At 39.5% G+C, this 12,741-nt stretch overlaps 1 protein-coding gene across 2 annotated transcripts in view; it reads left to right on the plus strand.

Annotated features, from left to right (window-relative positions):
* Positions 1 to 11,689, plus strand: part of SLC16A1 (solute carrier family 16 member 1) — a 62,681-nt gene extending 50,992 nt beyond the window's left edge. For both annotated transcript variants that reach the window (XM_058716176.1, XM_058716175.1), the window contains exons 4-5: positions 3,183 to 4,049; positions 6,579 to 11,689. In XM_058716176.1, the coding sequence (XP_058572159.1) occupies positions 3,183 to 4,049; positions 6,579 to 6,850 (1,139 nt within the window). In that variant the 3' untranslated portion in view covers positions 6,851 to 11,689. The remainder of the gene's footprint in view (positions 1 to 3,182; positions 4,050 to 6,578) is intronic.
* The last annotated feature ends 1,052 nt before the right edge of the window (positions 11,690 to 12,741 follow it).

Below are 12,741 nucleotides of genomic sequence, written 5' to 3' on the forward strand. Positions count from 1 at the left end.
GAAAGGTCATGCTCACTAAGAGCTCTACCATCATGTGAGAGGGGATACAGCCTTGGCAAAAATAGGATATTATCTTTTTTAAAAATCATTTCATCAGATGAATGGTGTCTTCTCCTCGTTTTAATTTAAATCTCTTTTGATTATTGGGAAAGTAAATATTTTTAATTTGTCTGTGGCTGTGTATTTGGGGTTTTTTTGTTGTCTTTGTACAAAATTCTTATTAATGGCTTTTGTGTACTTGTTTAAGAATAATGTGTAGTAACTTTACATGTTAAATTATTGTCCCTTTGCATAAGACACAGTTATTTTTCCAAATTTTTTTTTACATTTGTGAAAATACACATAACATAAAATTACTTTCCTAACCATCTTTTAAGTGTTCAGTTTAGTGGTATTAACTATATTCACATTGTTTTGCAACCATTTCTACCATCCATTTTCAGAGCTGTTTTCATCTTGCAGAACTGAAACTCTGACCCCATTAAACAATAACTTCCCAGTCCCCATCCCTCCAAATAATCTGTTGCCAATTTTTTTCTGTTGACTTTTCTTTGGAAGAAAAATTTGGGGTGGGGGGCAGTGCCTGGGTGGCTTAGTCAGTTGAGAGTCCAACTTCAGCTTAGGTCATGATCTCATGGTTCATGAGTTCAAGCTCTGCATCGGGCTCTGCGCTGACAGTTCAGAGCCTGGAGCCTGCTTCGGATACTGTGTCTCCCTCCCTATGTGCCCCTCCCCCAGTCGCACTCTGTCTCTCTCAAAAATAAACATCAAAAAACCAGAAAGAGGGGTGGCGCCTAGGTGGCTCAGTTGTTAAGCATGAGACTTTGCTTAGGTCATGATCTCGTGGTCCATGAGTTCAAGCCCCATGTAGGGCTCTGTGCTGACAGCTCAGAGCCTGGAGCCTGCTTCGGATTCTGTGTCTCCATCTCTCTCTGATCCTTCCTGACTCACGGTCTGTCTCTCTCTCAAAAATAAGTAAACGTTTAAAATTTTTAAGTTTTTTTAAATTTTTATAAGATTTATGTATTTATTTAGTGAGGGGGAGAGGGAGAGCATGCACGTGAGCCTGTATGCACCGGCAAATGGGGAGCAGCGGAGAGAGAAAATCCTAAGCAGGCTCCCCACTGCCAGGGTGGAGCCTAATATGCACAGGGCTTGAACTCACGAACACGTGAGGTCATGACCTGAGCCAAAATCAAGAGTCAGATGCCTAACCAACTGAGCCACCCCAGGCACCCCTATTTGCCTATTTTTAAACATCTGGTACCCTACCCTCCCCCTGCCATGTTTTACATTTAAAACTTCTGAATAGAAGAAAACATTTTACATAAAATGAGAAGAAATATAAAAGTATGTTTGCTCCTACATGGTTACTCAGCTTATTCTCTTTTATTCGTTCCTCAAATATTTATTAACAACCATGTGTGTATCAAGCACTGTTCTAGATATTGTTGGGAATAGAACAACAAAATTGGGCTAAATCATACTCTTTAATGGGAGGGGGCAGACAATACTACTCACAAATATATGAATAAATAGGGAAAATATCAGCTAGTAATAATGCTATACAAAGCCTCAAAACAAAGTGTTCTGACAGAGAAAGACTAGGTGGTCTATGAAGGTAGGGTGCTCTGGAGACATGTCCTTAACCAAGAAATCTGAGTAAACAGGGAACTAGCTTTGTGAAAATCTAGGGGAACCTAAGCCCCAGGTCAACAGTGTACTTCTTGGCACAGGTGAGAATGGTCTGGTATGAGATGAGGAAGGGAGTTAACCTAAGGGAAGGTTATGGTTGGGAAGCCACTATCAGGCTTGAAACAGTGGAGTGATCTGCTCTGGTGTATTGGTTTAATGCTCTGTGAATGGCTTAAATATAAATGGTAGGGAACAAGCAGGGACCAGGGAAAGCATCTAGAAGTTATTTGAATATTCACTTTTACTAGCACTGTTTATTGAACAATTCTTTCTACAGGAATTAAAAACTTCACTTTTACATTGTGTATGCATATATAATGTTTACATTAAAATATATGTGTTATATATATACATAATATTTATTTTATATATATATAATAATATATTTTTTTACATTAAATGTTCATGGACTCTGTCCACTTTCACGGATCAGTGTTTATGCCTGAGTCAGAGCCACACTGTTGTAATGACTGTAGCTTCTGTAAGTCCATTTAAATATCTGTTACTGTTTGTCCCACTCCTCCTGTACCACAGGACTTCCTGATTGACTCCCATGCATTCTCTTAAGTGTGTTTTAGAGTCATTTTACCCTATTCCAAAATGAAATGCACTGACATTTTCATTGGAATCACATTAAATTAATACATTCATTTGGGGAGTATTGACATCTTGATGATGTTGTGTTTTATTGTCCAAAAACTGTGTGTGCGCTTGTGTGTATGTTTTCATTCTCTGACCCTTTAGGAAAGTTACACAGTTGCAGTGATTAAAATTGCACATTTTTTACTTTTGGTGCTATTGTAAAGTCATTTTTTAAAATGTTTCTTTATTTTTGAGAGGGATTGAGAATACGGGCAGGCGAGGTGCAGAGAGAGAAGGAGCAGCCTCTGTACTGACAACAGGAACCTGATGTGGGGCTTCAATTCATGAACTATGAGATCATGACCTGAGCTCAAGTTGGATGTTTGTCCACCTGAGCCACCTAGGTGCCCCTTTGGTGCTATTATAAAAGGAATAATTTTGTGTTGCACTTTCTGTTGTAAAACTTGTCTCTAGCTGATAATTATCCACTTAATGATTTTTCTGTCATTATAGTGATTCCTCAGGTGGTTTTGCGAGATTAGACAAATAGTTATTCACCTTCAAATACTATAAACAATAATAAAAATAACTAACATTTATTGAGTGCAGACTCCAATGCCATGCACTGTTTTAACCAACAGCACTGTGCACCTGTTTTACGTATTAGGAGACACTCACATGTCCGACATTACCAGCAAGTCGCGATGCTGAGATTTGAACCCACATATGTCTGCTTTTAGATACCACACTTTAAACCATTATACGGTATATCCTGTAATGGTGAGGATTTTTGTCTTGTTTGCATTATTTATAACTCTTATTTTAATTTCTTTGTTTTGTTAAGTAATTCCAAATACGTTGCTGACATTTATTATAGTATGTGATTCTTTTTAACTCCACCCCAGGTCTTGGGCTTGCCTTCAACTTGAATCCGGCTCTGACCATGATTGGCAAGTATTTCTACAAGAGGCGACCATTGGCAAATGGACTGGCCATGGCAGGCAGCCCTGTGTTTCTCTCTACTCTGGCCCCCCTCAATCAGGCTTTCTTTGGTATCTTTGGCTGGAGAGGAAGCTTCCTAATTCTTGGGGGCCTCCTACTAAATTGCTGTGTAGCTGGTGCCCTGATGCGACCGATAGGGCCCCCGCCAACCAACGCAGGGAAAGATAGGTCTAAAGAATCCCTTCAGGATGCTGGAAAATCTGAAGGAAAAAAGGGAGTAGGTGATGCAAATACAGATCTTATTGGAGGAAACCCCAAACAAGAGAAACGATCAGTCTTCCAAACAATTAATAAATTCCTGGACTTATCTCTGTTCACACACAGAGGCTTTTTGCTATACCTCTCCGGAAATGTGCTCATGTTTTTTGGACTATTTACTCCTTTGGTCTTTCTCAGTAATTATGGCAAGAGTAAACATTACTCTAGTGAGAAGGCTGCCTTCCTTCTTTCCATTCTGGCTTTCGTCGATATGGTAGCCAGACCTTCTATGGGACTTGTAGCCAACACGAAGTGGATAAGACCTCGAGTTCAGTACTTTTTTGCTGCTTCTATTATTGCAAATGGAGTGTGTCATCTGCTAGCACCTTTATCCTCCAGCTACATTGGGTTCTGTGTCTATGCGGGATTCTTTGGATTTGCATTTGGGTGGCTCAGCTCCGTATTATTCGAAACACTGATGGACCTTGTTGGACCCCAGAGGTTCTCCAGCGCTGTGGGATTGGTGACCATTGTGGAATGCTGTCCTGTCCTCCTGGGGCCGCCACTTTTAGGTATAGTATGCCTTACTACCTCTTTGGTCCTCTTAACATAAAACAGGCATCGAAAATTGGGAAGGTGATAAAAAGCAGAGATTAGTGAGCCTCTGGGTGGCAGAGAGCATTTTTCATCTCTGTAGCCTCAGTGCTGACACAATGCTTGGCACAGCATAATTGCTCAGATCCTTACAGAATCAAATTGCATTGAACCATCAAGTTGAAAGGGGAGTCCAATATTTTTACAAATGGCATTCTTTTTTGAAGTGTTTTATCTTCATAAAACTTAGGTGCTTATTGTAGAAAACATGTAAAATACAACACCTCTGATAATAGCTACCATGTGAGCTCCTGGTTTACCAGGGACTGTCCTAAACATTTTCTGTATCCTCTTAGAGCTCATAAGCCTATGAAATAGGATTGTCATAGTTCCTACTTCATAAGAAATAGAAGCTTTGAAAGGTTAAATAGTTTGCCTTACATCACATGGCTAGTAAGTGAGTATATAATTTGGGAACTGTTTCTTAAGGTTATCTTTTCAGTTAATAGCTCACTAGATAACAAATTAGTGAAGATGTATACTTTTAGAAGTATGATTTGGGGAATAAGGATACATAAAGAAGACCTATAGCTCTCCTTCTGATACTGCTCTCTTCCTCCCCATATCCAGTGTTTCTACTCGGCCCACTTTTTCTGTCACAACACCACCCCATCCACAGTTCCTGTCCCCTATCTGGGTTGCTGCAGCAGCCTCCAGACTGGTCTACCCATATCCACTCTAGCCAGCCTACAATCTGTTTTCTACTCTGCAAGCAAATACAAACTCGATATTCCAGCTGATGAGATCTTTCCAGTTGCTTCCCATTGTTCTTGGGGTGGAGAGCAAATTCCCTTGTGGCCTACAAGGCGCCCCCCAGCCTGGCTTCCAATCTCTCCAGCCTCATTTCCTGTCACTCACCTTTTGTTCTCTCTGCTCCAACAGCCCCGCCCTTCCTCCTTCCCCTCTCACACCCCAGCTTCCTACCACCTGCCTTTGCACTTGCTGTGCTCTGGCCTCATCCTTCTCCCATCCCCTCCTCCTAGATGGGTCCCATCCTCCTCTAGGTCCCTGCTTCATTTACACTATAAGAGAAGCTTTCCTGACCCTGCTTGCTGCTCCCAACCCCCTATTTTCTGCTTTCAAACACTCCTTGTCACGGCTTGTATAATTATTTGATTAACATTTCTCTTCTCCACTGAACTGTGGATGTTCTCTCCTCTGCTCTCCCTTATCCTCAGGGCCAGCAGCCCAGTGCCAAGTGTATGTGTCAGCCCGATAAATATTGCTGAATGAATGATGTCCTGAGTTACAAAAGCATATGGAATCATATTTGAATTGGTTGTATTAAGTCTTCTTGGGTGTTTATTCCTTAACTAACCAATTGGGTGAGGTGCTAATAAATTTTACTATAACAAGGATTTCATGGCCAAAAAATTTTGGAAACCCCAAGTTTGATAGATTACCAGAGGACCTTGCAAAGCCTATTTATTTTATTATTTTTTTTTTTTAATTTTTTTTTCAACGTTTTTTATTTATTTTTGGGACAGAGAGAGACAGAGCATGAACGGGGGAGGGGCAGAGAGAGAGGGAGACACAGAATCGGAAACAGGCTCCAGGCTCCGAGCCATCAGCCCAGAGCCATCAGCCCAGAGCCATCAGCCCAGAGCCATCAGCCCAGAGCCATCAGCCCAGAGCCTGACGCGGGGCTCGAACTCACGAACCGCGAGATCGTGACCTGGCTGAAGTCGGACGCTTAACCGACTGCGCCACCCAGGCGCCCCGCAAAGCCTATTTAATATGCACATGGTGAATCTTTACCAGAAAAGAATATGTTATGCCATTCCCTAAGTTTGACTTTGGGAACACTCAGGAGGTTACAGGTGCAGCTTCAGTGTCAGACTTCCTGGATTAAAAGCCATGTTATTTCACTTATGAGCTCTGTGACCTTGGGCGAGTTACTTAAGGTCTCTGTACTTCAGTTTGTACATCATACAGCGGGAATGATGACAGAATCTGCCTGTTGTGAGGATTAAGCACTTCGAATGGTGGAAAGGTGTTGCTGTTAATTGTATAGCACAGGCCAAGTGTTCACAGGGACCGCTCTTTGGGAAATGCTGATGTCAGCGAAAGAGCATTGGCCAGGAGACTGCAGTTAGCTCTGTGGCCTGGGGCAAGACTCCTAAACCTCTCTTGAGCAACAAATTTTTCCACTGTGAATCCAGAGAATTGATTCTAGATGATCTGTAGGTCTTTCCTGGCTCAAATTTGGAAAGATTTCGTTATTTTCAAGTTGCTAAAAATAACAAAATATGCAAGGCCATCTACAACCCAAGTGTGACATCATAAAAGATGAGATAATTTTTAGCAGTTCTTTTTTTAGACTAATTTGTCATTTATGGGCTCTTTGAGGATTGGTTGACATCTTTCTGAGTAGATCCTTCAGCTTCATTTGGGAAAGGTATACTTGTTCACTTTTGCCCACATAACTGTGTTTTGGATATCTTCAGGTCGTCTGAATGACATCTATGGAGACTACAAATACACATACTGGGCGTGTGGTGTGATCCTAATTATCGCAGGCATCTATCTCTTCATTGGCATGGGCATCAATTATCGGCTTGTGGCGAAAGAACAGAAAGCAGAGAAGCAGCAGAAAAAGGAAAATAAAGAGGAGGAGACCAGTGTAGATGCTGCTGAGAAGCCAAAAGAATACACAGCAGAATCTGAAGAGCAGAAAGACACAGAAGGAAGTCCCAAAGAGGAGGAGAGTCCAGTCTAAACGTGTGGGGCCCAAGGGTCAATGGAGCAGCTTGTGACCCAAGATACCTGAAAATGTTCTGGCCTGTAATCCAGCAGTGGTGCTCAATGCAAATAGTGGACATTTGTGTGGGAAATCATACCAGGTGTTCAGTGATGGAATTTTTGTTTCACTCCTTACCAGTAGCCTGAATTTAAAATGCCATACCTTTGGGAAGGGAGTGGTTGGCAAAGAATGACAGAAGGAAGTAGTATGGGTTTTTTTTTGTTTGTTTGTTTGTTTGTTTGTTTGTTTAAATCTTAGCTTTTACCAGTGTCCAGAAGATTATAATATGTGCCTTAAGTTTTAGTCTTTAGAACTCTTTAGGGAGCCTTAACTTTTTAAACCATTCTGAATTCATCTATTTTAAGTGTTACGTTGTAAGGAAGAGTAACAACTAACTTGTTTGAGACCAATCTAAAATTTAAAATTAATCTTTGTTTCATTGTTACTTGTAATATAGTGTCATACATCATCACTGGAAGATTTATAAGTAGAAATATTCGTTGCAAGTTGGGATTTTATAAAATCCTGACTAAAATATTTTCCTAGCATCAATAGTTGCCTGGCATAGTGCCTGCTAGCTATGTATTTAGGAAATTTAAGGCATAAAGCTTTGGAAACATCTTGGCCATTCTAGACACATTGTACTCATCAGCACCTCTCTGGAATCTTTTCTTGGGATGCTAATATTATTAGTGTTTGAGAATTGATTTCATTACATTACTCTTTTCCCTTTTCAAAGATGCATTTTGAGTGGTTATAGGCCATTGCCCCCTTTGAGGTCACTTAGTATTTTTCAGTGTAAAAGTTAATTTTAAAATATGCAAAACTATGTATTTGTGCCTCCTTAGTAAATACAACACATCTAATTAAATGCAGACAGATATTTCAAACAGCAGCTGAATTCAGCTTCAGTTTTACCAAAACCTCAGTTAAACTGTGAGACTTGGAATCTTTTTTTGTTAATGATTTTCCTGGAATTTTCCCCCATTGATGCATAGTGGTTCCATTTATATCTGTGTCTGTCTTAGAGCTGCGTGTGAGATATTCAATCTTTGTATATTTGGGGTTTTTTCTTTAATGTTTGCTAATTAAAGAAAGCCAGAGCAATTTGGCCCCAGGCAAACAAATAAGGATAAGATTTGGAGGAAAGTTGCTCCTTTTCTTTTTCTCAGGCCTGACAGAAAATTATGTTTTGCTTACAATTATTGGATACATTCTTACTTTCCACACAAACCTAAAGATATTGTGACCCTTTTTACTTACTTGAGAAGTAGAGAAATGGGTTTAATATAAGGATAGGGAGGATGGACCAGAATGAACACTGTAAATATTTTTTAACCTAATATCTTCTAAAATGCGCAAGAAGATAATGATAGACACTCGATAAATTATATTCCGTGAATTTAAAAATATCATTGTAATTGACACAGTGAAAGAAAGTATAGGTACAAAACCTTTTGTGTAAGAGGCTGGCTTTTCCAAATAAACTTTTTTTTTCTTTTTTTTAAGAAATGTTTCTCCCTCCAAATGTTTATTTTCTTGAGAAAGTATTAGTGTGTCTTTATTTTCAGTGTCAAGATCCATTTTGGCCCTTGCTAATATTAAATCATTTAGCTTATGTGCTGTGGGAATTGTGTATATTGCTAATTTTATTTATATTTTTCTTCTTTCATCTTTTCTTTAAGGCAAAGAAGAGGGGAATTTTGAAATCACCTCTCTGAAAGCATCCAAAGCAGTTAGACTTAAGGACACAATGAAAACTCCCTTTCAGTGCCTGAGTATCATGGCAGATGGAGGAGGCATTTTAGGGGAGAACCCTGCTGTGATTGTTGGCAGGCTCGGCTCCAGTTGGGACTCTGCTATTTTCCATGGCCCTGAGTCCATAACCTCTATGTGCTTCTTTCCCCTTCCATAAAAACGAGGATCACTGTCAGTGAGGTAATACAAGTAAAGGAAATGGGAAGGGGAGGTAGGGTGGAGGAGGAGGAGTGCAGGATTATTTTCCCCAGTAGGGGAGGAAAACTTTTCCCTTCTTCCTTCCTAGGTTCTTTGGCTGGCCTAATAATTATATTGACCTAAGACAGATTAACAGGAGAAAAATTTAATTTCATACATGTGGGAACTTCACATATTCATGACAGTATCATAAATAATTAGGCAACCAAGGCTTACAAGCCATCTTGGGCTAAGGAGAAGGGGGATAGGGGTCTTCAGCTTTAAAAGGAATAAAAACAATTTATAGAAAGATGGGAAGAATAAATGTTTGGTAAACTATGCCATGTGGAGAACTCTTATGTTAAGAAAAAAAAAAAGTTAACTTTGGTAATAGTTCTCTTCCCTGGTACAGACTCCCTGTCTGAATTCTTTCAGGCAGTACCAGGGGAGGTAAAAAGTTCTCTTTGAGTCTGTTAGGCATTGGTGGCCTTCAGCTCAAATAATCCACATGCTAAAGTGGCACATTTGGGGCAGCCCTGTCCTGGACCCCATCACTCCCATCACAGTTGAGCTACATCCGTACCTAAGAGCCTGCTTAGTCTTTGTTTAATAGCTGAATCTTTTTAGTGAGGTGAGGGATTTGGGGTGCAGACTGACCACTACTCATTAGCAAAAAGGGTTGAAAACCGCCTCCAAGCTGGAATTAAACATTTTATTGCCAGTCCAACCCTGACTTTCTCCCCCTAAAGAGGAGGATTTAAACTATTTATTCAACATCAATTTTGGTAACAGCCAACATTAAAACCTGATACAGGCCTACTCTGTGCCGTCTTCCTTGCTAACAGTCCCCGTGAATTTTCTCTGTGTTGTAGGTTATGTTCAACACTGGGAAGCAACCGAGCTTTCTGATCCTGTCTGTTGTCCTTTATTCCGTGTGAGGACTAAGTTTTATTCCAATTCACATGGTTTCAGTGGCTGCTTTGGGAAAATAGATGTATGCAAAAAGTACCTGCCTGTATTTGCTTTTTCTCTGTGCCACACCCTCTGTAAGTCACAGGACATATACAGCTCTTAGGTAGTCGTAGTGCTTGGCTCTGTTCAAGAGTATACTCTGAAACAGGCTCCCAGGCCAAAGCTGGGAAATTACTTAAGAAGCTGATAGGTTGGACAATTGCAGATTATCATGGTGACAAGACCATATTCTCATGCTCTACACAAGTTTGTTGAGAATTTAAATTATCTGAACTAGTCATGATAAGTGAATAATTTCTATAAAACATATTCAGGAAAACATGATGGTAAAACAAATTATGGGAAATTCAGAGGTGTTTTATCCCTGATTTAATCACACTGATGACTAGTCCTGAATTCTTGGGTTATCTGAATTTAGTTTATGTGTGTATTATAGATACGTATGTCAATATTAATCCTGTATTTTTAAAAAGGAAAAAGTTTTGTCAAAAACCACTTAATATTTTTGTATGAGCCAGTGTTTTACTGTGTTGAATTTCAGACTGATAAATTGGGTATTGGTTTGTGTGAAAAACCTAAATGTCTGGGTTTTACCTTCCCTAGCAAATGGTTCATAGTATAATAAACTTAATAATCAGGTAGCCATGTGCCCCTCCACCATTTTGCTTGGAAAGACGAGGAAAGGTGAACAGCAGATTTCCACCTTTGCAACATGACTTGTTTTAATAATCAGATCAGGCATTTGCCTGGAAGACATGAAGAAAGAGGTTAATGACAGACTTGTGTCAATATGAAAATTCTTTCAGTTCTTGACAAGAAGCGACAGCCCAAGCTTGCCTGGCTTCCCAGATGTGAGCAATGAAGCCAGGTTGCTTCAGAGTTCAGAAGCATCTAAGGGGATTTCAGGTACATCATTTCTGAAATGTGTTTTAGCTTTAGCGTTTTAGATTCTGTCTCCCCTTTTCCCCCATTCAGTCTGGGCCATAGTGACTAAAGCTTTCAAATGAGAGTAGTTGGAAAAAGTACCATGTGTATGTGTAGATTATTTTTCTCCTCAACTGAACAGCATTGATCTACTCCATTTTGCTGAGCTTTACCCTGACTTGCCTAGAGGAGACTGGGATAGCTAGCAACGGAATTGTAGCCTGCTGGTTGCTTAACAGTATAGGCCACCTGGGTTCAAATTGAGGCTGTGTGACTTCAAACAAATTACTTAGCCTCCATAAGGGTCAGGTTTTCTCTTCTGTAAAGGGGTTAAGAATAATTGGTAGCACACCCCCCCACCCCCCCGCAGAGTTGTCCGGTAGGTTAGTTGATATTTGACAGCTGGTGTTAAGTAAGGGCTTAATAAGTGTAAATACCTGACTATTAAAAAAAAAAGTCTTGGGGAAAAAATTGAGCTCTTCTAATTCCCAAAATGGATCCTTACTTGGAGAGGATAGTTTGGAAGAGACTCTTAAAGATAAGAATATTAACTAAATTATCAGATTCTCCTTTCTGATTAGATCCCCCTTTTATTCTTATAAATGTAATGGTCTTTCTTTGGTAAATGAATGGGTGAAATGAACAATTTACACGGTTGGTACATACATGTCTAGCTCTGTGAGCAAAAGGGTTGTAAATCTCAAAGCCCTTGCACTCCTGATATTCTGACAATGCACTGTCTCCAAGGAAGAGATGCCTGACTAGCAGCACATAAAGCTCTCCTCTCGATATTTGTGATGATTCTAAAAGAAGAAATATAACTAAGCCATAACTAGTCGTGATTAAAATTGTCTGTCCCTACCAGTGTTCTTAAATGCAAATTGAAAAATTGGTGAGGTTTTAGTTTTTACCTACTATATAGGTAACATGATTTAAGTTATAAATTATCAGTTGGTGGCTGAATAAATTGGTGTAACATATTGACAGAGTATATGAGACATATTTCATGATGTGTGTCAAGTGCCATGAGTTCACATCACATTCCAGGTACGGAATTTATGTAAGAAAAATATGTCTGTCTTTGAAATTGTCAATTTCTTTGGAAAGTCCTAAGGTGTATATCAGTAACTAAATGGATGGTTATGATGTCCTTGTGGTATAAACATGGCACAATGTTAAACAAGCAGAACACAAACTACTATGATACATGTCTGTCTATGTGTGTATATATATATATATATATATACACACCTACATATATACATACATACATATATACATACATCTATATACACTACGTACATACATATACATACATATATATGTATGTATATATATATATATATACACACACACACATATATGCATAATGCCTATACACACTCACATTGGGGGAAAGAACATACACAAATAGGCTAATCACTTTGTGACCATAATTAGAGATTACTTTTTCTATATTTTTTCCATATCCTAAATTTTCTTAATGTGATAACTTTTATACTAAAAGAAAATATTTAATGTAGGAGATACTACTGGTTTACAGAGGGGAAAAAAAATAGTACATTTGATCTAGAAGTGTTCTGACAAGAAACACATGACTCCTAAGAAAATGAAGCTGATGATTATTACAAGCAGGTTATTTTTTCCTGTTTCTTCGATAGTTGCATCTGGTGAAAGGGAGGGGAGTAAGACCTGGACCTCAAGAGCACAGTGCTCTCAAGGCATGATCTTGCTGGTGCTGGACCAGAGCTGTGGAGCATAGAGTCCACGGGCTGCCTGTGCCAGCCTCCAGTGCTGTCTTCCTGGAGACAGTGCTCTTGGGGACAGCATTCCTGTAGTTCCCCCTCTGATCATCATTTAGCTGCAAGTGAATGTTTAACTCAGAAAGCTAGAGCATTTGGCACTTACCCACATCACAATGTTGCAGTCTTAAGCGTTATCTTACTGAAATCAGCATCGAAAAAAAATTCATTGATGTCACACAAGGAGAATTTGCTTGTCTGCACAGCTATCATTTATTTACCAGCAAGTATTTA

This window comes from Neofelis nebulosa, chromosome 2, assembly GCF_028018385.1.
Source record: "Neofelis nebulosa isolate mNeoNeb1 chromosome 2, mNeoNeb1.pri, whole genome shotgun sequence".
NCBI lineage: Eukaryota > Metazoa > Chordata > Mammalia > Carnivora > Felidae > Neofelis > Neofelis nebulosa.